Raw genomic sequence first — 21,035 nt, 5'->3', positions numbered from 1 at the left:
GAGACCGTATAAACTGATGTACCGTTTCGAAGTAATTACAGACGGGAAAAGATCCTTTAATTTACTGCTTACACACTTAAGAGCAGAGTACATGTAATAATACCCTTTATTCAATTAAATATCAAAACTAGCTTACACTGAGGTACTGAAAACATTTACAAAGACAGAAAAGTTACGCACAGAAACAAATAAATAGCAAAGATGATGAAAAAAGTGTGAAGGCTTATAAAATATATTTATACTAAATGGCGAAATTCACAGCCCTTCACTGGTGAGTGGTGGTGTTTCTACAAGTAATTGAGAAAAAATTCCGAAAAAAACGTTAAAAAAAAACAAACAAACAAACAAACCAATAAAAAATAACAACATATATAGGGATCATTGTCTAAGGCCTTTGAGGACAGATGGATCCTTTTGTGCCATCTCTTAAAGTAAATCAGGCAATCGGTTGATACAGTTTCATCTTAAAGGTCAGTGTCTTTTTACCTCGGTGGGATTCGAACCCGCGACGCAAGGATTAAGTACTCCACGACTCTATCGAGAGCTAACATTCTTACCACTGCGTTACACGGTCGACCACATTCATTTAGAAAAGTTCGAGAGAAAAAAAGAAAAGTTCTGTATTATACATATCGGTGAAGAAAATGTTCACCTATTTTTAGTTTACTTCTGCTTTTTTATTTGTAGGTGTTTCTACCATATATTTATCTTTTTTCATAGCGCTAGCTTCGCGTTGATGATTCAAATATTTAGCAGTAGACATTTGTAGAAAATCAGTGTGAATTGATTATAACAAATTTTTATATTACTAAAGAATTCCGAATATTCGAATATTCACATTATCTTCTGAAACGTGTAAAATATTTATCAGTTCAAAACTGTAATTAATTTTGGGATTGTAACTGACACGTAGCGATGCCTGATTTTGGCAAATTTTATTTTATCTGCCGTTGTTCGGCTTGATACCAGCGAGTGCGTTAATTGATAGGTATTTTGATTTCATGCATAACAATAAGGAAATTATGAAAGTATTATGACTTTTAAGGCATGAAATTTATTTAAGGTCAAGGCATGATTATCATAAATTAAAGTCATATAAAAACCTGTGGTATAAAGTATTTTATTTTAGTAAGATTTAAAACTCCAATATATTGCTCTTTCTCCTGGAGTGAGACAATATGATTATTAGATATCTCTGCGGACTTTTATTTCTTTCTCTTGCTTATGGTAAGCAGTTTTATTGTTAAACTTATTCTTTTCTTATTTTAATTTAGTTTTATTCGTTGTGATTATATCCAAGCATAATTGATTTTGCAGGACTTTGTAAATTTTTTTACACTCATCGAAGTGATTTCGCCATATGGTCTTATTTCAGACAAGAAAATAGCTAAAGAAAAAGATAAGAATTCAATGTGGAATAATTTCTAGCTCAAATAAATGAATATTTCGTTTAGGTCAGCATTTTCCTGGCAGCCACTGTTATGACGCGTATTATGAATGTAGTGAACAGAATCCCTGTTATGAAAAGGAGGTGTGTTCGAAGGGATGTTGTGTAAATGCGACCTGTCCGGGTCCAGAATATTACTGCTTCTCTAACGGGGAATATCAGTGTTATGAGGACGAGCACTGCAGTAAGGAAACCGGATGTTGTGAAAAGAGCCCCTTAACGACCACCCCGTATCCATACATGGATCCCGTGGCCACAACCCAACCGCCATACATGAATCCTGCTCACACGGGTCAAAGCAGGCAACAAAACATGGGACACGGTGCTCAACACAACATGGGCAATGGGCAACAACATCACATGGGCAATGGGCAACAGCATCATATAGGTCAAGGTCATCCTCCACAGAACCGACCTCCACATAATACGGGTCATGGAGGAAGTCATGGCCAGGCCCCTCCCCAGAATTTCTATTATACCACCACCCCTCCCAGTCTGTATTATACCACTGCCCCGCCCCTGGCTGATTACCGTAACTGTGACCCATACTATCACTGTACCACCACAGCAGACTGTTGGGAACCTGAGACTTGTCACAAAGGATGCTGTGTCACTGCTCCTTAAAAAACAAATACTGACTTAATTTGTGATTTTGTTTTTTCTTGTTATTTATTTTTTTTAATATATATTATAAACTGGTTTAGAGCTTAAAATCAGTTTCTACTCTTGGTACTCTTAAAAACTTTGGATAAAGTTTGTTAAACGGTAAAGGTTTTTTTTTAATGAAAACCATTTTCGCTCAGTGATGATACTGTTTACCATTGTAAACTGATAACCAGTGTTGAGTATTTTTCAGGGTTTGCTTTGCTTACTTTTTATAGTTTAGGAAGATACCAGGACTGGCACATTTATGTTTAAACATATTGATATCCGTTACAAAGCATGAAGTAGTTTATCCAATTTGTTTTCTTACCATAAGCTCAACAATTCTTTTAGTAGAAATAATTATATTAATTTATTAATTCTAAGTATCATTTGATCTACAGTAGATACCGGACTACTAGTACGGATTTTCGCTATTCTATGGGGTTGCTCAGGGATCAGATTGTTCGACTGGTGTCTTTGGTGGCCCACCTTGTGGCTTCGAAATGAAAAGGGAATGTTCTCGTTGTTCATTTTTTAAAGTGAAAATTCTGTGTTTATCCTTCTGCGTAACGGTAGGCGTCTCCTTGATATATTTATTGCTCACTGAAAGGTAGAAGCCTGTTAAACATTTTAATTTGTCATTTTGTTTAGAGCTAGTGAGGATTTAAGTAGATATCTTTCACCCTTATTTTCGATTCGCATTATTTTCACTCTCTCGAGCTTGTACGACTTCATCACTTTCAAATTCAGAAGTAAGACAAATAACACTTAAAACATCGACATTTGTTATAAGCTACACTTACCTACCATTTTAATTTTTAATTAAAACATTCTTAATAAATTTATTTCTCCTGAATCATATTTAGTTTTGAGATCTCGACATGAATTACTACTATTCAACAAATTATTTTAAGCACTGTCCATGAAGAATTTGAAGATTTTTTTCCATGAAAATTTGAAGTACAAAGACAAAGAAAGTGTTTTTGACAGTAATTTACCAAAATATCTAATTAATAAGCCAAATAATTTCCGCCTATGTAAATGAAATTGATTTCAGACATGTCAAATTATTTATTTCCAATTCATTGAACCTTAATAATTAATAATACGTACATCTTATTAGTATTAATTATCTTTTATGGAGAGATACACGTATGTCTCGCATGCCCATCTTATTAACAATGCATGAAAATAATTATTGTGATTATTCCTTATCGTGTCTTTAATTTATTTCAAAATGTCGAACGTGTGGTTAACTGGAGTCATGAACATTACAAGATAAAACTAAAACAATTACAGAAATTATAAGAAAATTATTGGGGTTATTTCACCACAGTCCATGTTTGACAGTATGACAAGCTTAATTTGAATATTATTTAATAGGCAAAAATTATTATCATTTTGATCTTATACAATACCACGTTTTAATATTCCTTTGCAAAGAACTATATGCGGTATATTGCATATATTTGCCCCCACAAAAGTCAAATTTTGAAAACTTCCTGAAATGTGCTGAATTCAATAAATTGTATGAGAAATATAAATTAACAGAAAATATTATAGTGTCAAAGCAGTGTATTCACAATTTTTGTTTTTATGACGTCACAAACTAGTCCGATTTTATATCTTTTTTCAGAAAGAGGGCAAAATGGACAAAATTTCAACAACTGTAGCTTTGAAATTTATAGAGCGCAAGTTTGTTCAGGAACAGTATTGACATATTTCATTGATATCATCATTCTACACATTATATCAAAATATTGATCCTGAACACACATGCGCTCGGTGACTTTTACTCAAAATATCGACGAAATATGTACATTTTTCTGTAAAATTCATAAAAAACTGAAATTTACGTCATGTTTGTGACGTCATTACATACATATGACGTCAGTACTTATGAAAATATTCAGTGCTTTGAAGTCAGCATATACTCCCCTGTTTAAGAACTTAATTAAATATATCTCCATCAAAGTTTGATTTGGGGGACAAATATTGGTTATTACCGAATAAAGTTCTTTAAACTTTTATTCATGGAAAATTAGCGTTCGTGGAGAAAGAGATTAACACTCCTCATTATTGAAAAAAAAATGAAGGAAAGAGATTGTAAACATGAAATATAGATCATTAAATTTTTATTACAATTATTAGTTATGAAAAACATCATAGAACACACCGTCAAGAGGAGATAACCATTGAACGCTTAAGAGACTTACGGTCTATAGCTATTGTTCTCTATAGCTTTCATTTAATTGAAGTGGGACATTTGTAGACACATTTTTAGATCTGAAAGTTTATATAAAGAGGCTATTTCTTTGTATCATAATTCTTACCTTTAGTTTCCTTTGTCTCCTTCATTTTGTCAGTCAGTGTCAGAGACCTTGAAGTCAAATGTGAGAATATAAAACATGTCAAACATGGATATTCATCATATATTTAAAGAAAGCTTCGCATTTTGAGTCTCTGTTAGGATGACATTTAATATATTTATTAATTACAGAAACACTTTTTCCCTGTGTAAAAATAAAAGATTTATTTTAAAAAATATAGCATTTTGCTGCCTTAAACGCCCTTTGTAAAAATAAAAATTTAGTTTAAAAAAATATAGTATTTTGCTGCCTTAAACGTATTAAAAGATTAATGGCGCCTCGCCTTACCTCTGGTCTTTTAATGGATTCGTGTTTGCTTTGCTCTGGATTTGTATCGTTTCCACAGATAGTTCTGAGTTAATAATAGTTCTTTTACGCTGATACTTTATTTTACCTTAGAATGTGGCGTAACAAAGTACACATTGTCTATTAGCAATCCGAAATGATTCTATGGTATGAAGAGATATAGTTTTGAAAACGAGAAACGTGAATACCATACTAATCCTGATAGATTTTGTAGGTTTTGATATATCTTTGAGCGCGTGGGAATTCAAGCATATAGGGCTCAGTTACTTTTTTCATTTACATTAATGTAATTATCCCCAAATAAACATAAAAAAAAATCTTTTCAATTTTCCCCCAAATGTCATTTTGTTATTTAAAGAGTCAACATTGTCATGAAAATAAGCTTATAATAATATTTCATTGTACATCACCCTTCCTTTTTTATCAGTTGGTTCGGTATACAAGAGCATGTTCTACGTCTAAATTATTCCATAAACAAGGAAAGATATTTACAAACTAGTTGATGTAACAAGAATTTCAGCAGCCTCGTTTAGTGTTATCATTTTGTAAGTTCTATGGTCGATACACTGATCTTTTCAGTATATACAATCTACACTTATGCTGACTGACGTTTTTTTTATAATAACTGATAGGCCGTTAATATTATATCCACTCTGAATTGTCGATGGATTTTCACATTATTTACTGAACATGACAAGAATTACACGACTGTGACCGGTAGGCAGAGGATGTTCCCTACTCCATGGCACCTGATCTCACTGCTTATGTTTTAGAGGTCCGTGTTTGCTCAACTCCTGATTTGATTTGTTGAATGAAATTTTTATCCACAAAATATTCAATACTCATCAAATTTTCAGTTTTCCTTTTCTCGGACTTGTGTATTTGTGAGAGAGGGTGCGAGTTGTGAGGGTGAGGGTGTGTGTGTGTGTGAGGGTGAGGGTGTGTGTGAGTGTTTTAATGTATGAAATTAAAACATACGTTTGTAAAAAATTATCCCTCCTTAAAGGAGTCTTCTCCTCTGTCAAGGAAAATAATAAACATTACTTAGTAAGTCTAATTTTAATTAGAACGTGACTATAAGTCAGATTACTCATATTGTGATTGTACTCTCTTCAGAAAATAATGGCCAACTAACAACTACACTATATCATTTGACAAAGGACATCAGCTTACATCTTTTACAAGTTTGGATGTTTTACTGTCTTAAGACGTCAATGATCAACTAAATAATATGCCAAGCAAGAAGATAAAATCCCAGTGGTGCGATCAGGTGCCTTGGAGGATTGAGCATCCTCTTTTGCTCACACCCGACGAGACTTCTACGTATTGATCAAACATAGGGCTCCCATACCCAGTAATCATTTAATACAAAACAGAGGCCTAACAATTGGTATGAAACAAGTCAACCAAATTGCGACTCAATGATCAATTATATTTACTGAAAATGCTATAGAATTTACGAAATGTTTTAAGCAATGTTTTGGAAATCCCGATCTTTAGGAAACATTAACAATATACTCAGATGAACTATAACTAATTCAATTAGTAAACGTTATGATAGAAAAGCTGAAGCAATCTCGTTGGTCATATAGTTAATTGATCTTCTTGTCTATGGTCACTAAAACATCCAAATATGAAACGAATGAGACAATCTTTGTGGAAATAATAATTGTTCTTTAAAAAGGATCGTCATATCTGTATATCAAGTTGAAGGCCACTGCAAGTGTTTTCTTTTTATGTGGAAATTTATAAATAAATTTTGCTTCAGAGAAGTTTAAAAACGGGTCGCCTAAAATGAAGCAAAATAAGTGCCAAGTGGGATTGAAAGAGATTATTGACAGACTTGAACTCCAGCATCGTTTTAAGACCGACTGCAGAGGAGACCAGCTTTTCCACATCTTTTATATCATCATCGCCTTTTTTTTTACTTAGTGATTTCGCTGTTTCACAAAATATGGAGCTTATGCCACATGTAACTGATCTGTTTTGAAAGAACTTTTTCTTGTAATTAGTTTATAAACCGAGGCAGGCTACAGACAAAATATTTGATTTCATGGGGCGATCTATATTAACTGACATGTTTGAGTTCAACATTTTTAAATACTAAGGACATTATAATGAGCTAATGTACACAAAAAACGCAAATGAAGTGGTCGTATATTGATTGACAATGTTCAAAGCAACTGTTACGTTATATTTTAAATACTTATTTTGACCACGTATGTTAGGACTACTGCGTGGACCTGAACACTACAAAGGATACAGCTGATGTGATGGATGGTCTTTTTTTGCTTTTCCACAGCTTTTATACATTGTATGTACTCCAACTAGGCCTCCACCATTATATTTTCCAGGGATCTTCGTATCGCTCATGAGATAAATCACAACTTTTTATCTTCTAAAGAAATGTCAAGCAATATGTCATTTGCAATCTCTACAGACATAATGATATTTCAATGAAATAATTACATGGTTTATTCATTTGAGCGCTTATTTTGACTCCTATTATGAATCTTTTTAAAATACAGTATAATTTAATGTATTGTAATGTAATGTAATGTATTGCTCTGCTCTGATTTGGATTGTTTTATGGACTTTTGAATGCTAGAATACTGTTCGTCATCTCCATATATTTCATTGACATTCTCATTCTTATCTTAAACTTTATTAATATAAGGCGTGTTTGAGTATATATAAAATGCATTTATCTAGTTCTTTTTAATGAAATAACTAATATTCCATATTTGAGTGAATTTTATGCATTGTTTGGACGATTTGTTTTTGTAGTGATTTAATTTGTTTAGAAATTCGACCGTGCATTGGTAGTTCGTTCTTCAAGTCTCGAGAGTTATGGCGATATCGGCAATACACAGGCCGTGATTATTGGACAATTATTCAATTTGAGGTTTCATTACTGCCCGAAATGGTGATGGTGTGTCCGTAAAATTACGCTTGGCGGCCGCCGTGTATTCATTATATCACGATTTTCATCTGTTTAAATGTTTTCATTTCGTGTCCAAATGAATTTCATTTTCATACTGCGGCGTATACTAATCGAAAATTCATTTCCATCAGAATGCATTAAAACACTTTAAAACCAAAAAAGAAACTTAAAGTGGTGTAGTCGTAAAAATAAAAGTGAAGGAAATAGTCAGTAATTGGTACAGAGAGGATAGAGAATTCAGCTGATCTATGTAGAAGCCATGTCAGTTTCACTCTCACATGAAACATTGCTCCATAAAACTCTGTAGTTTAATCGAAACACTTCAAAGTTATTGAAAGTGGTCTTATTTGAAACGAGGTCTTAAAAGGCGCTACTATCTGGGAACTGACACCAAAAACAGTAATAGGAGGAGTGACTAGGAATAAAGAAAATGGCTTATTCTTAATGGACGAATGCATTGAGGACGGAAGTCACTGCTTAAATCGAATACTGATTATTCATTATGTTTATCGAAATGTTTTTTCACTGGGTTATCGCTTTTTGAGGTTGAATATATACAGCTTTTTTTACTCCCCCTCCCTAAAAAATTTAGACACAAATGAAAATGAAATCATAATTCAATTTCTATTTGTCTATTTATACCTGATATGTTCTTGAATGCTTGTATTTTATGCAATTAATAACTGTCCCAAGATGCTTAGAGTGTGTAAGACGCAACTTCCTGGAATGACATGACGTCACTAATGTTCTGAAAATCCAGATATCTCGGTGAAACAATCCTTGCTGTGAGTTATTAGTTATCCTTGTAAACATTTGTATAGATCAATGTCAGGAAGTCCAGTCTCCAGTTTCAGTGTCTCTAAAAAGGGACAATTAACGAGTGTTAGGCTGTCAACCTCGGGGATTGTACATATAATTTACTGTAATTGAAAGTTCATCCATAGAACATTCATAGATAGATTGAAAAATCCATTATCTATTACTGTGAAAAGAACAAACCATTTCTAATGATTTTTAATCACTGTAGAGTGAAAGATAGCTATTGCACTTTTTTTTTTACCAAAAGACAAGATTTTCTATCATGCATATTTTCTTTTGAAATACACCATGACTGAACTGCAAACAACTTCGAAAAATTATTCTGACTAAAATTTTAAACCTTTGACAATCATAACTTCCTTTATAACTTTGACTTAATATCTGATGGTGTATATTCCTATATATTCAAAGATTGTAAAAATAGCTAACAAATTATATTGCTGTATAATTTTCAAACAATATTATCAGACATAAACATGGGTCATTACGTCAAATTCAAATGAGATTTACGGAAGGTTTCATTTGGTTGCAATCTATACAATTTATCATTGAGTCAAATGGTGACTGATGTTTTTCATACGAATTATTAGTCCACTATTCATACACTGAATTGATGACAGATTTTTTCCCGTAATTTCCCGATCATGAGAAGGAGCACACGGCGGGTGTGACCGGTCGGCAGGGAATATTACCTCCTCCATAGCACTTTATCCAACCTCTCATGGTTGTGTTTGCTCCGTGTTGCTCCGTGTTTGCTCTTCTCCAAAATCTGTTTTGTTTAATGAAAACTGGTCGTCGTCTCCATATATAACATTTTAAACAAATCCGTGTGATTTTATAATGAAATATGGAACATGAAAATAAAAGATTACCCTTTCATATTAAAAGTCACAAAAGGGTGCAGAGAAAACACAGACTTCTAAAACGTCGGTATGGAATCATATGTCGTGCAGGGATGATTAATTTGAATTAATACAGTTTTGCAACTTATTTGAACTGACGTAATATTGATGCAATATTATGTTATCATCATATTACTATTAATTGAATATATATTTCTCTTTGCTTAAAGTAAAATATATTTAAATACTGATGTCCACTCAGTAGGTTTATCAATGTCTTAAATATGCTATTAAGGGAGTCGACGTATGTGTTCTTTTAGTTTTTGTCTAGTATGTAACTAAATAAGATTAACTGCCGTTTTTAATACTTTCTCGGTTCTAAGCTCATTTGAAGGAGTCTTGTTCTCTCACATTTGACATAAGTTGTCAATAATGTTTTCCATTGTCGAAAAGGATTCCTAAAAGATTGGTGAGCACGGTTCAATCAATCGCACTGCTTCGTTTTGTCACATGTGACTGACATGCCTTGATGGAGTAGAAAAAAGCCAACTTTTCCCTGGACCCGCTGATTGTATATCAGCTATTCTAGAATCATTGGGATCATGAGTTGACACTTCCGTAAGCAGATCAATTAAACATGTCAAAACTTGATAACTACATCAAGGAGTAAGTGATAAAAATTCTCTCTGAATGTTGGAATTTTAATTTCAGAAAGTATAAAGAGTATAGATATATCTAATGATGATAAAGATTGATATCATATGAAAATAAAGTATTTTGATGTAAAATATTCCCTTTTGATAAATGCAACCTTGACATATATGCAGGAATTGTTTCGATATCTATGGAACACAAAAGTAACATATATATTCACATATGTTTGAATTTTCTTTATATTAATTGTACCTATCGATTAATTGAAGATGAATTCATTTCAATTAAACTGATCCTTAATTTATTTGGAGATAGGAACAAATATTTAGTCATTCAATTAAGAAGTAGGCACAGTTTAATTGAATCTCCCTTCCCCCTTTTTACTTCTTTGCATATAAAGCTTTCACAATGAAGATTCATATAAATATATGAATGACATATATATTTTTAGCTTGTTTTTGAAATGAACCTGTATTAGAATTAACTAGAGAAATTGTGTTTGTATAAAATGAACTATTAGGAAGTAGAAATGAAAATATGTATTGAATGCTAACAAATATATTGCGCAGTCTATATATGTGAAAACAGAAATAAAATCTAAAATAAAATTAATCTTGGTATAATTTATTTATAGATGCCTTCAAATAATTTGAAGAGAAATAGAAATTGTACTGACGTTTTTCATGCTTATCATTAGTTTTTTATGAAATTGAACCTTATTTTCCGTATTAAAATTAACCCGATCCCAAAGAGAAATTGTGATAACTTCATATCCTTTAATCTCAATTGAATTGAAATGAAATAGAAATGAAAATATGTATTGAATGCAAACAAATATATTGTCTTTAAATCAATGTCTATATATGTGAAAAAATGTTTTGAACATGTACAAATAATTTAATTCTTGTTAGAACTATAAAAAATAATTCATAATAAAAATAATTTATGTCATTAACGCATCAATCCGCTGACGATACATTTAAAATATGTACAATTGAAAGGAAGTTTCGAAGTAGAAATTGTTTACCTTTTTTCACACTTATATTCGATGCCTTCAAATAATTTTAATTTAAACAATATTTTATTATGAAGAGAAATATATAAGAAATTGTACATGACGTTTTTCATGCTTATAAATATATACATCATATATTCAGTTATTATATGACAAGGCAAATTGAGAACAAAAAAAGAGAAATATATGGATTTTCCCGTTATTTTTAACATATATGACTGGCAATTATAATATTATAATTGATAAATTTAAAAAAAAATGAATAAGAAAACATAAATAGGTTTTGGGTGTGACAATTGAAAAACAAAAGCAGATAGAATATCATGCAAATCGCTTTGTAGTTGCAATAAATTCTTGAACAAGTTTAAATATTGCAATATTTTGGCACCTGTAAGATTATTGTCACCATTTAGAATAAGTTGTAAACATAAAGGCATTGGTAATTGCAAAGTATTAAAGTTTTGTATTAGGTTCTGTCTTTCCATACAGTATTTTGGACAATTCGTAAAATAGTATTGTTTTATGGACTTTGATTAAATAAGTCATCATTTAAATTACTAGCATTATTTCGCAATTGACACTATATTCATATCCTAATTGTAATATTTCTTAGGTTTTATCAATATATATTCTTTATTGAATTGAAATGAAATAAATGGAAATTTCCAACGTTGAAGGGAGGAAACTTTTCATAAATGAAGTTGTTCTGGCTTGTGGAATATGAAATGTAAGATTGTCCTGATTCCTTAAATAAGAATTACAAGAATGCATTGTTGTAATAAATCTTGCAAATAAACCATACACTATTTTATAAAATAACACTAGTTTATGTATTTTTCTTCATTTCAGAGGTAAAGCTTTGATCTTGATGAATTGCCTTAAACCGGTTATTATTCGGCAGCTGCAACTTGAACATCTCTCAAGTAATTTTGCATCTCTTTCAGTACAATTATCCCATACAATATCTGAATATTCAAGAACAGGACGAATAAAAGCAAAATATATTTTTATCACTTAAACTGTGTGTTAAATCAATGGAGGCTTTAGCATGAATATATAATGATAGGTTTGATTCAAAAATGTTTTGAAGATAGGTGCATGTACAAATAATTTAATTTTTGTTAGAACGCCTCATTTGATTGGATAAAAAATAATTCATATCATATGAACTATGTTGCCTACGTCACAATAATTTATGTCATTAACGCATCAATCCGCTGACGATACATTTAAAATATGTACAATTGAAAGGTAAGTCTTCCAATTAGAAATTGTTTATATACCTTTTTTACACTTATAAAGGATACCTTTATGCATTCGATCAAATGCTTTTGAAATGTCACAAAAGACAAATCTAATATCTTTACCTTTATCAACAATTTCTAAAACGAGGCACTGTAAACGTATTACATTTGGCTGTGTATTCTTTTTAGCGCTTTTGGCGGAAAGGAACATCCGCTAATTCAAGTACAATGCTAAATGTTTTGCAAACATGTATTATTTATTATTTAAAATGTATTGCAAAAATCAATTTACGAATAAGAACATACAATACATTTGCAGTAATTTACTGAAAAACAAGTTGATGAAACAAGAATATCAGCAGTTCGTTTAAAAGTTTTATTGTCTTGTTCAAAAATCAATTTGTTATAGGGTCTGCTTAAATATCGTATATTTACACAAATGTTTTCCTATATAACAATATATTTGCAGTAATTTACATAACAAACAAGTTGATGAATTTCTCTGTGACATAAAGGGTAATATCAGCAGTCTCGTTTAAAAGTTCACATTAAAAGTCGAATACAATTAAAGTATGAATAAGTCCTTGTAAGAAAATAAAATTTATTATTGAGTCCAATGCTGACTGACGTTTTAGTTAGTCCATTATTGAAACATTGAATTGACAACGGATTTTCCATTATTTCCCTATTACAATAAGAAGCACACGGCGGTGTGACCGCTCAGCAGGGGGTGATCACTCCTCCATGGCACCTGATCCCACCTCTGAGGTTTTGGCGCTCCGTGTTTGCTCTGCTCCAATTTTGTATTGTTTTATGGACTTTTGATCTTGAATACTGTTCGTTATCTCCATATGTTTCATTAAAGTGAATTAAATGTAAAATTATTAGGTATAAAGTAATACATTAAATAACACGGATATAATCTAGATTGGAGTAGTTTACGCTTTCTATAAACTACTTGGCGGTTTACATGGTTTATAAGGCGTAAACCTCCCCAGCCTAGGTTAAACGAGTATAACCGTGGTAGCTATTGACATGGATAAAAGTCATTCATTCCTTAAATTTTGAAGATGAGATCAAATATTGAATGTATGTTAACTTGGCGTTCCATACATTTAGGGCAGCTTATGTGCATGAGCGATCTTTATGAACTTGAATCGAAATAAAAGCACCTCTATCAATTGAATTTCCTGTTTTGTTGTCAAACAGATCAAGGCGTGATTATGTAGGTCAATGTCTTAGAGTGCTTACAGGCTACATAACTTCAGACATTTGTCATTTAATATGCAGCCCCAAAGCTACACAGACACTCGATCCCGACAGAAATAATACATTCCGATTGATGCGGTCTAGAATACTCTGAGGCCAACTGTAGACAACAACCTTCAATTTGGTAATCAAAGTCAAAGACCAGATAGGAAAATTCTTTAAAATTTATGAAGGAATATATAATTAAATGAAACGTGGGATAGTTTTCTTTAAGTCTAGGAATTCTTGTTTTTTTTAGAAAGACGTCAAAAATGTTTGAGTAACCTAGGTATATGAAATGAAGGAGAGCGTCAAATCTACCCAAAATCATGATAAATATCTGTATTTCTGTTTAAAGGTGAATAGTTACTTAAAATATATGTAAATGGGAATGTATGCGTACTTAACAATAATTTAAAGAACTTAGAGAAGTTTTCATTGCATGCAGCATTTAAGTTTGTCGATCAGTTTTATTTCTTGTAAATTAAAGTTACGGAAAAAAAATTAATACATGTAGTTGTATATATATGGATTTTTTGCGGTTCAACTCCAGTATATGGCTAAAGTAGTACATAAACCTGTAAAATTACTATTTGCACATATTCTACATTACAAGGATTTTAGCAACAATATTCCGGGGACAGACGGTTGACAGAGGTCACTATCCATATCCCTAACAAAAATTGACTATATTTATATTTATCTATCGTGAATACTTTATAACTTTTATTCTTATTCACTGTTAAACTTTACTCTAGAGCTAATTTTTTAGATTTTGAACCTTAATTTATCTTTAATAACATATCAATTGTTTATTTTTTAATTAAATTTGTAAATATTCAAGATATAGTTCATTTAAATATCAGAAAATTACTTGTAGAAAGTTTAAAAACACAAGAGTTGTTTCTAAAACACATATTCCCCCCTACCCTAAATAATTAGAATTTTTCTAAGTCAAAGGGGCAAATATAACTGTAAACAAGATGTGTTTGTGAAACACTATGCGCCCGGCGGCAAGAAAAATTGAAAAAGCTATTTTTAGCATACAAGCTTAGATAACAGTCAAGGTCACAAGGTCATTGACCTTTGAGTCATTTGAAAGAACTTGATGAGTGGATTATGCACACCAAATATGAAGTCTCTATCTTTTATGGTTCAAAAGTTATGGTGAAAGGTACGAAAAAGCTATTTTTAGCATATAGGTCACAGTCAAGGTCACCAGGTCATTGACCATTGTCATTTGAAAGAACTTTATTAGTGTAGTATGCATACTAAATATGAAGTCTCTATCTTTCATGGTTCAAAAGTTATGGCGAAGGTTAAAGTTTGCAGACAGAAAAGTATTTTTAGCATATAGGTCACATTCAAAGTCACAAGGTCATTAATATTGGTGTCATTTGAAAGCACCTAATTAGTGAAGTATGCATACCAAATATGAAGTTTCTACCTTTCATTGTTCAAAAGTTATGGCGAAGGTTAAAGTTTGGAGACAAACAAACAAACAAACAAACAGAAGACAGACAGACAGACAGGACAAAAACAATATACGCCTCGTATCTATCGATCCGGGTGCATAAAAATTATTCGATCGGACCAAAATAAAAATTGACCTAGATACATGTATTCGTATTAAAAATCTGTATACCATACTAGTATTTCATTTAAGTATGTTCTTCTCTGAAAAGAATACGAAAGATGAATATCATTTTCTTACTGAATGCCCAGTATATACTGAAGAGAGAGATAAATTTTTTCATGATATCCCATTGCTTAACTAAAATTTCAGATAATTATCAATCGAAGACAAATTTATCTGGTTAATGTCTAAAGAAGACAAACTAAGTATTATAAAGCTAAGTGAATATCTTGTCAAAGCTTTCAAAATAAGGTATAATGCCATGAGTTAACACAAATGAATATTTTCTTTTTATTCTTTAGTATGTACATCTGTATTGTATTTATTTTACTTAATTTAAATGTACTATTAACATAAAATGTTCTAGACACACATATATTTGTATACTGGTATATATTGATAATGTTTTTGATCAAATGTTAATTAGCGATTTGATAACCCCAACTGCTACTTCTATAGTTACTAGTATGGATTTTATCAGATATATGCATGTTTACATGTGTGTGTGTGTTTATGTTTGTATAGGTGACCTTTCTTCCAGAACTTTCTATCTTATCATTGTAAAAAAATACCTTTATGCCTTCTGGGCCCAAAATTGGAAAATAAAATTATCTTATCTTATCTGAACGGAAAGGGGCATAACTCTGTTCGATAGCGCTCGTTCGTAATCAAAATAAAACTTGACCAAGATATGTACATGATGAATCTGTATACAAAATTTCTTTTCAGTATGTGCAACCCTTGCGAAGAAAAATAGCGGAAATTGCAGATAACGAGAATTTCGCCAAGTCTAAGGGGCATAACTCTATCCGAAATGTCTCATTTTTCAACTTTGCTTGCTTTTTTTTAATGCGTAAATCTAAGCAGAAAAATACTACCATTATCCACTGTCCACAGATTTTTGTTGCTAAGAACTATTTTTAGATCGATCAGTGTTTGCTCTCTTCATTTTTTAAGCGCTAAGCGAAGCGCAAAGCGCTTTCTGTCAGCGTAAATCTACTTCCGTTCGCGATCCAGTGCCACTATAAGCAAGTTAGATAACTCCTCTTGATATTCTAAAAATATGCAACTGGAAATCCCTGACTCTCTTCCCGCTATTTTAGTGTACTGCTGCGTTACGTGCATTTCTAATAATAGGAAGCATTTAGTGAGGTATAGAAATATTCTACAGTTAGTAGATAAAAGCAGTTCTTATCATGCTCTTCTCTATACATTGTAGTTCATTAGTTTTATAAATATCAAACTGAAAGAGAGTTACTAGTATTCAGTATTAAAAAAAATAAATTGATTAACAATGCACTACTTACATAATATGGTGTGTCCTGTATAACTTATATTCATATAAACTATTATTTTTTCTTCTAGTCCCTTACTTCAGGCAATGTAACTAAAACAAGCCTTCTTTTTAACACCTTGCACCATGCTGCGAGCTATCAGTGAAGTTGATTTTCGCATCTAAGTATCAATTAGTAACAGACTGCAATGCATTCATGGACTGTCTTATTTGATGTCTTTACTTGTGTTGTACTCTATTATTGTAATATATGGGTAAAACATTATGTAAATAATTCGAAAGAAAAGGCAGTTTCCGTGGCTGTACAGGCACGTAGGGCATGAGGTGGTTGTGTTTTCAACGAACCCATTCAAATAGTATAACTTATTTCTCGGAATAGTGTGCTTTAAAATTGTGTGTAGTGTGCAGGATATGGCGAAAAATGCTAAAACCTTAATTAACGTTCTTAGCAATGGACAGGAATAGGACTAATGTAGTGTTAAGCAAACAGTTTGATACATGAAGTAGGAAACTATAAGGAAGAAAAAGTTGATGTAAAAATGTGCCTCAGCTGTGTTGTCGATTCTTAATGAAATCTAAATATAAACAGAATAAAACAATGTTGTATATCTTTATGAAGATTTATTAATACTTGAAAATAATACTTGCATATATTTTCTTTCTTGAACTCTTGAATAAGTCATCATTGAAATAGCAGAAAAATTATGAGCAATTATTTTCAGTATTCCTTTTCAACTAGCACAACAATGCCGTAGATATGTTTCTCCTCTCAGCATGTTTTGCATGGTAGTGAACATCATACATACACAAGTAAAGAATGATATAAAGCATCAAGCGTCCGTAAAAATATTGAAGCATTTTAAATTATGAAAACAATAGTCAAAAAATGCTTTGGGGGTTAAATGATTTTTTTTCCAATAAGAAAAGTGTTAAGAAAAAAAAGATATTGTAAAAAAGTGATATTTACAAATGAGTAAAACATATCGTGATATCAACACAAAGGTTACTGCAAATACGCCATATATCATGTATTTGAAAATCAGAGATTAAAGGATAACATCAAAAGATAAATATAATATTTTTATACTCAAATATAATATTTTTTATACTCACATGACGATGTGAAAAACATGATGCCAAATTTCAGTTTGAAACACTCGTAAACGCGGAATAAATTTGTTATTAAAAATGATCACCAGAAGATTTTAGAAAGCAGTGTTGCACACAAATTATAAGAATTTAAGCGACATTTTCAAGTGTTCAAATTTATTTCAAAATACACATTTTCCAGCAATTGTATTGCTACATTTAAACTCTAAGTTTCATTGGAAAACTCGATTACCATCTCCCTTTCAATAAATAACGATTTTCTAGCAAATATTACCTTTAATAGATTCCTACAAGGCGATTGGGAAAGAAAATATTTTTACACGGAGAAATATTTTCTTGTTAATTTCATGTATGTGATATTGATTGAATTTTTGGCAGAGGAAGAAAATGTAAAATGCTTCAAATAAAAAGGCATTAGACAATGTTGAATTTCATATTCAAACGGGAAGTTTTCAGAACTCACATACTAGTATTTGATTATGTACCAAACAACTGTGCTCGCCCTAGCGCTGTCGCACTGTCAACCTATTGCTTAAAATCAATACAACAGGAAATTTTAATTTAAGGACGTTTCTTAATAATAGATAAAATTTTCCAAGATTTTGTCATTGAAGTATTGCTACATTAACATGTTTACTCATAAAAATTTAAGGTACCTTACCAGGCATTTCTGCAAGATACCAGGGGTAGTTTTTCTTATATAATCCTTTTGGGAGGAAAAATAATTTTCCAATTTCAAATAATTTAATTCTGTTTGTATTTTTGTCTCTCATTGGTTGATTTCCAAAAAGGAACGCATAACATTTTGTATAATCTGGTTTGGTATGGGGACACACCCCCTTGACAACCAGCTGAATCGTCTGTATCCATCAATCCCCTCATTTCCAGTCCTTCGGATTCATGAAAAATTCCAGATTTAATGAATGTACCTTTAACTTCAAACAGTTGATCGATCTTACCTCATGTAAACAAGCATCATGGCTGCTAGATCTATGTATCAGTTTTTACCTCCCCTTGCTTCCCATCACTTCCGTTACTACGGTTGTATTATTGCGCGATAAATTTGAACTAATAAAAACAAAACAATTTTACATCCCCAGTTGTTTAATTATTTTAAAATTAAATTATAAGGAATGACTCTAATTCTTGGCCAGATTATCGAGTATAATATGGTTTGGGTCAGTTTACGCTTTTTTATAATCCGCTTCGCGGATTATAAAGCGTAAACTGACCCAAACCATGTTATACTCGATAATCTGGCCAAGAATTAGAGTCATTCCTTAAATGTTTAAGTGTCTGGATTCTTTAAAGACGTTTAGAAACTGGTTTAGAAATCAAAATGTAATTAAAATTTTGAATATTTTTCATACATTACGAAGATATACAAAACAGATTTTGAGGATTCTGATGAATTTCAAATCAATATGCTTAGCGCTTCCCAGTACTTTCAGTACTTTGATTTAATATTAAAACTGGAGTTACTGACAGACAGACCGTTAGAAGGATAATCGTAGGTTAATCTCCAGTGGTAACTAACAGAGAACAGCTGTAGAACACTGCTTTGTTCTACAACGTCTTAAACAGTAGGTGGTACATTGGCCGCAATCTCAGCCTTCTTTATCTCTCCTACAATAATTTACTTCTTCTTTCAATGTGAGTTTGATTCATCTCCACATTTTTCTGTTTTATTTTTTCTCTCTTTTATTTCCAGTTTTTACTTTTTACAAGTTATCGTCTTTGTGCGTGGTGGTAATAATGACATGTATGTACGTACCTTATTTATAAACCCTTCACTTTAATCGAGGTATGGCTAACTTACTATCCACTCTTATATTTAATTATTCAATCTGTCCAAAGTTTTGATTCTTAAGAAGACTAGCGAAAGCTTTCACAACTCACATTGCAGTTTTATTCTAGATCTGTTAGCCAAATCTCAACATCTGTCAAGAATTCATGAGATGTGAAGATTTTTAATACTAATTGGATTTTTTTTTACCAAATATCAAACAGAAATGAAGCTCTTCAGACTGAAAAATTATTGATTCATCTAAGAACTGACTGACGGCAGAGAGAGACCAAATGTTCTGCTTAACCTGTATACGATTTCAGAGTCACTTAATGATAGAACAATATTCTTTAAATGAGAAATTATGTGGATGGATTGATGAAGCATCGTTTCAACGCAGAATAAAACAATAAGTTTGTCAGACAAATCAAGGATAGACACATTTAGAACAGGTGCAAGAAGTAGCTAGAAAACACAGAATTAAAGCTGTTCTAGAAAATGATACAACAAAAGATCGGGGTTTATTAAATCTAGAATATTCTCAATTAAAAATCGGTCAAAACATTCTGTCTTGTGTAGTTTACTAGAACAGTAATTTGTTTCTTAAAATAGTATATTTTTGTTTGTCAGACAAATAAAGGATAGAGACATTTAGAACAGGTTAATAAAGTAGCTAGAAAACACAGTATAAAAGTCGAGAAAATGATGCATTTGGTTACCGTTTTTTAAACATATTTATTATTTCATGATAATACTTCTACATGACTTATTAAAATTTACTTCACCCAATTCAATTAAGTGCCGAATATAAGATAAAATTTTCGGCTCTCCACCGGCAAGTGGTGTAATATCCATATGAACGAACAATTCTCGTATTCATAGCGATATGTATCTTTCTAGACTTCAAAGTATGTTAACCATTTGGAAATGAGAACCTCATATTCATAAACATGCACTTGATAAATGTCTCATACAAATATTATCACATACTAAATACTGATACATCGAACATAATTATTATGTTCTTATCAAATAGCTTAATCATACAATAAGAATGCTTTCTAAATATCATATGTTTAATATTCTTATATTAACATATTTTGCTCATCTTAAATAATTTGCTAGTTTACCTACCACATACATGTACAAAAATGGAGATGTATTTACAAAACAATATAATTTAAAAATTTAATTGATTTTTTAACAATTTCTGTGCAACAACACGCACATAAAATGCTTTAGTGGTGTTATAAGCTGAGTTTATCAGAAAACTTTTCATATAAATACAAAGACCAATTTGTGTCTAGATCAAAGAATTTTTCAAACATATAATAATATTCAATGGTAACTTCGACTGTTAATGCATTTTTACAAATGTTTTTGTAACTGTTTTTGACAGGAGATTTTGATTTATTTCTGCGTCCCTGTGGTAGCTTCCCCATTTGGAGCTCTTGTAATTGTTGTGTCATGTGTTTATCCTTGTTTTTATATCACCTCTTCATCACATTCGCCGAAGTGGAATGACCTTAAACTCAGCGTCTCTCACCATTGCATTCCAAAAACTACTTCCCCTTGTTTCTGTGATTATTTCCTTATTCTCCAGTCTTCAATCTCTCTCTCTCAACTAACCGTGACACACCCTTCTTTTCTTATTTTCTCACGAGGCAGTAATAAAG

The 21,035-nt window shown here is 31.5% G+C and overlaps 1 protein-coding gene across 1 annotated transcript; it reads left to right on the top strand.

The window, feature by feature from the left end:
* Window positions 1-1,090: 1,090 nt before the first annotated feature.
* Window positions 1,091-2,146, top strand: LOC134258858 (uncharacterized). Its single transcript, XM_062741447.1, has 2 exons — window positions 1,091-1,227; window positions 1,455-2,146. The coding sequence occupies exons 1-2, from the start codon at window positions 1,179-1,181 to the stop codon at window positions 2,069-2,071; spliced, it is 666 nt and encodes a 221-aa protein (XP_062597431.1). The 5' UTR covers window positions 1,091-1,178; the 3' UTR covers window positions 2,072-2,146.
* Window positions 2,147-21,035: the final 18,889 nt, after the last annotated feature.

This window comes from Saccostrea cucullata, unplaced genomic scaffold (genome assembly GCF_032062105.1).
Source record: "Saccostrea cucullata isolate Sc308-1 unplaced genomic scaffold, CSIRO_AGI_Scuc_v1 ctg480, whole genome shotgun sequence".
Classification (NCBI taxonomy): Eukaryota; Metazoa; Mollusca; class Bivalvia; order Ostreida; family Ostreidae; genus Saccostrea; species Saccostrea cuccullata.
This window is presented reverse-complemented; position numbering and strand designations above follow the sequence as displayed.

Bases quoted from the DNA above. Each gene is read 5' to 3' on its own strand.
- LOC134258858 (XM_062741447.1), top strand. From the start codon at position 1,179: ATGATTATTAGATATCTCTGCGGACTTTTATTTCTTTCTCTTGCTTAT. The intron at 1,228-1,454 runs GTAAGCAGTTTT...TATTTCGTTTAG, and splicing joins ATTTCTTTCTCTTGCTTATG to GTCAGCATTTTCCTGGCAGC.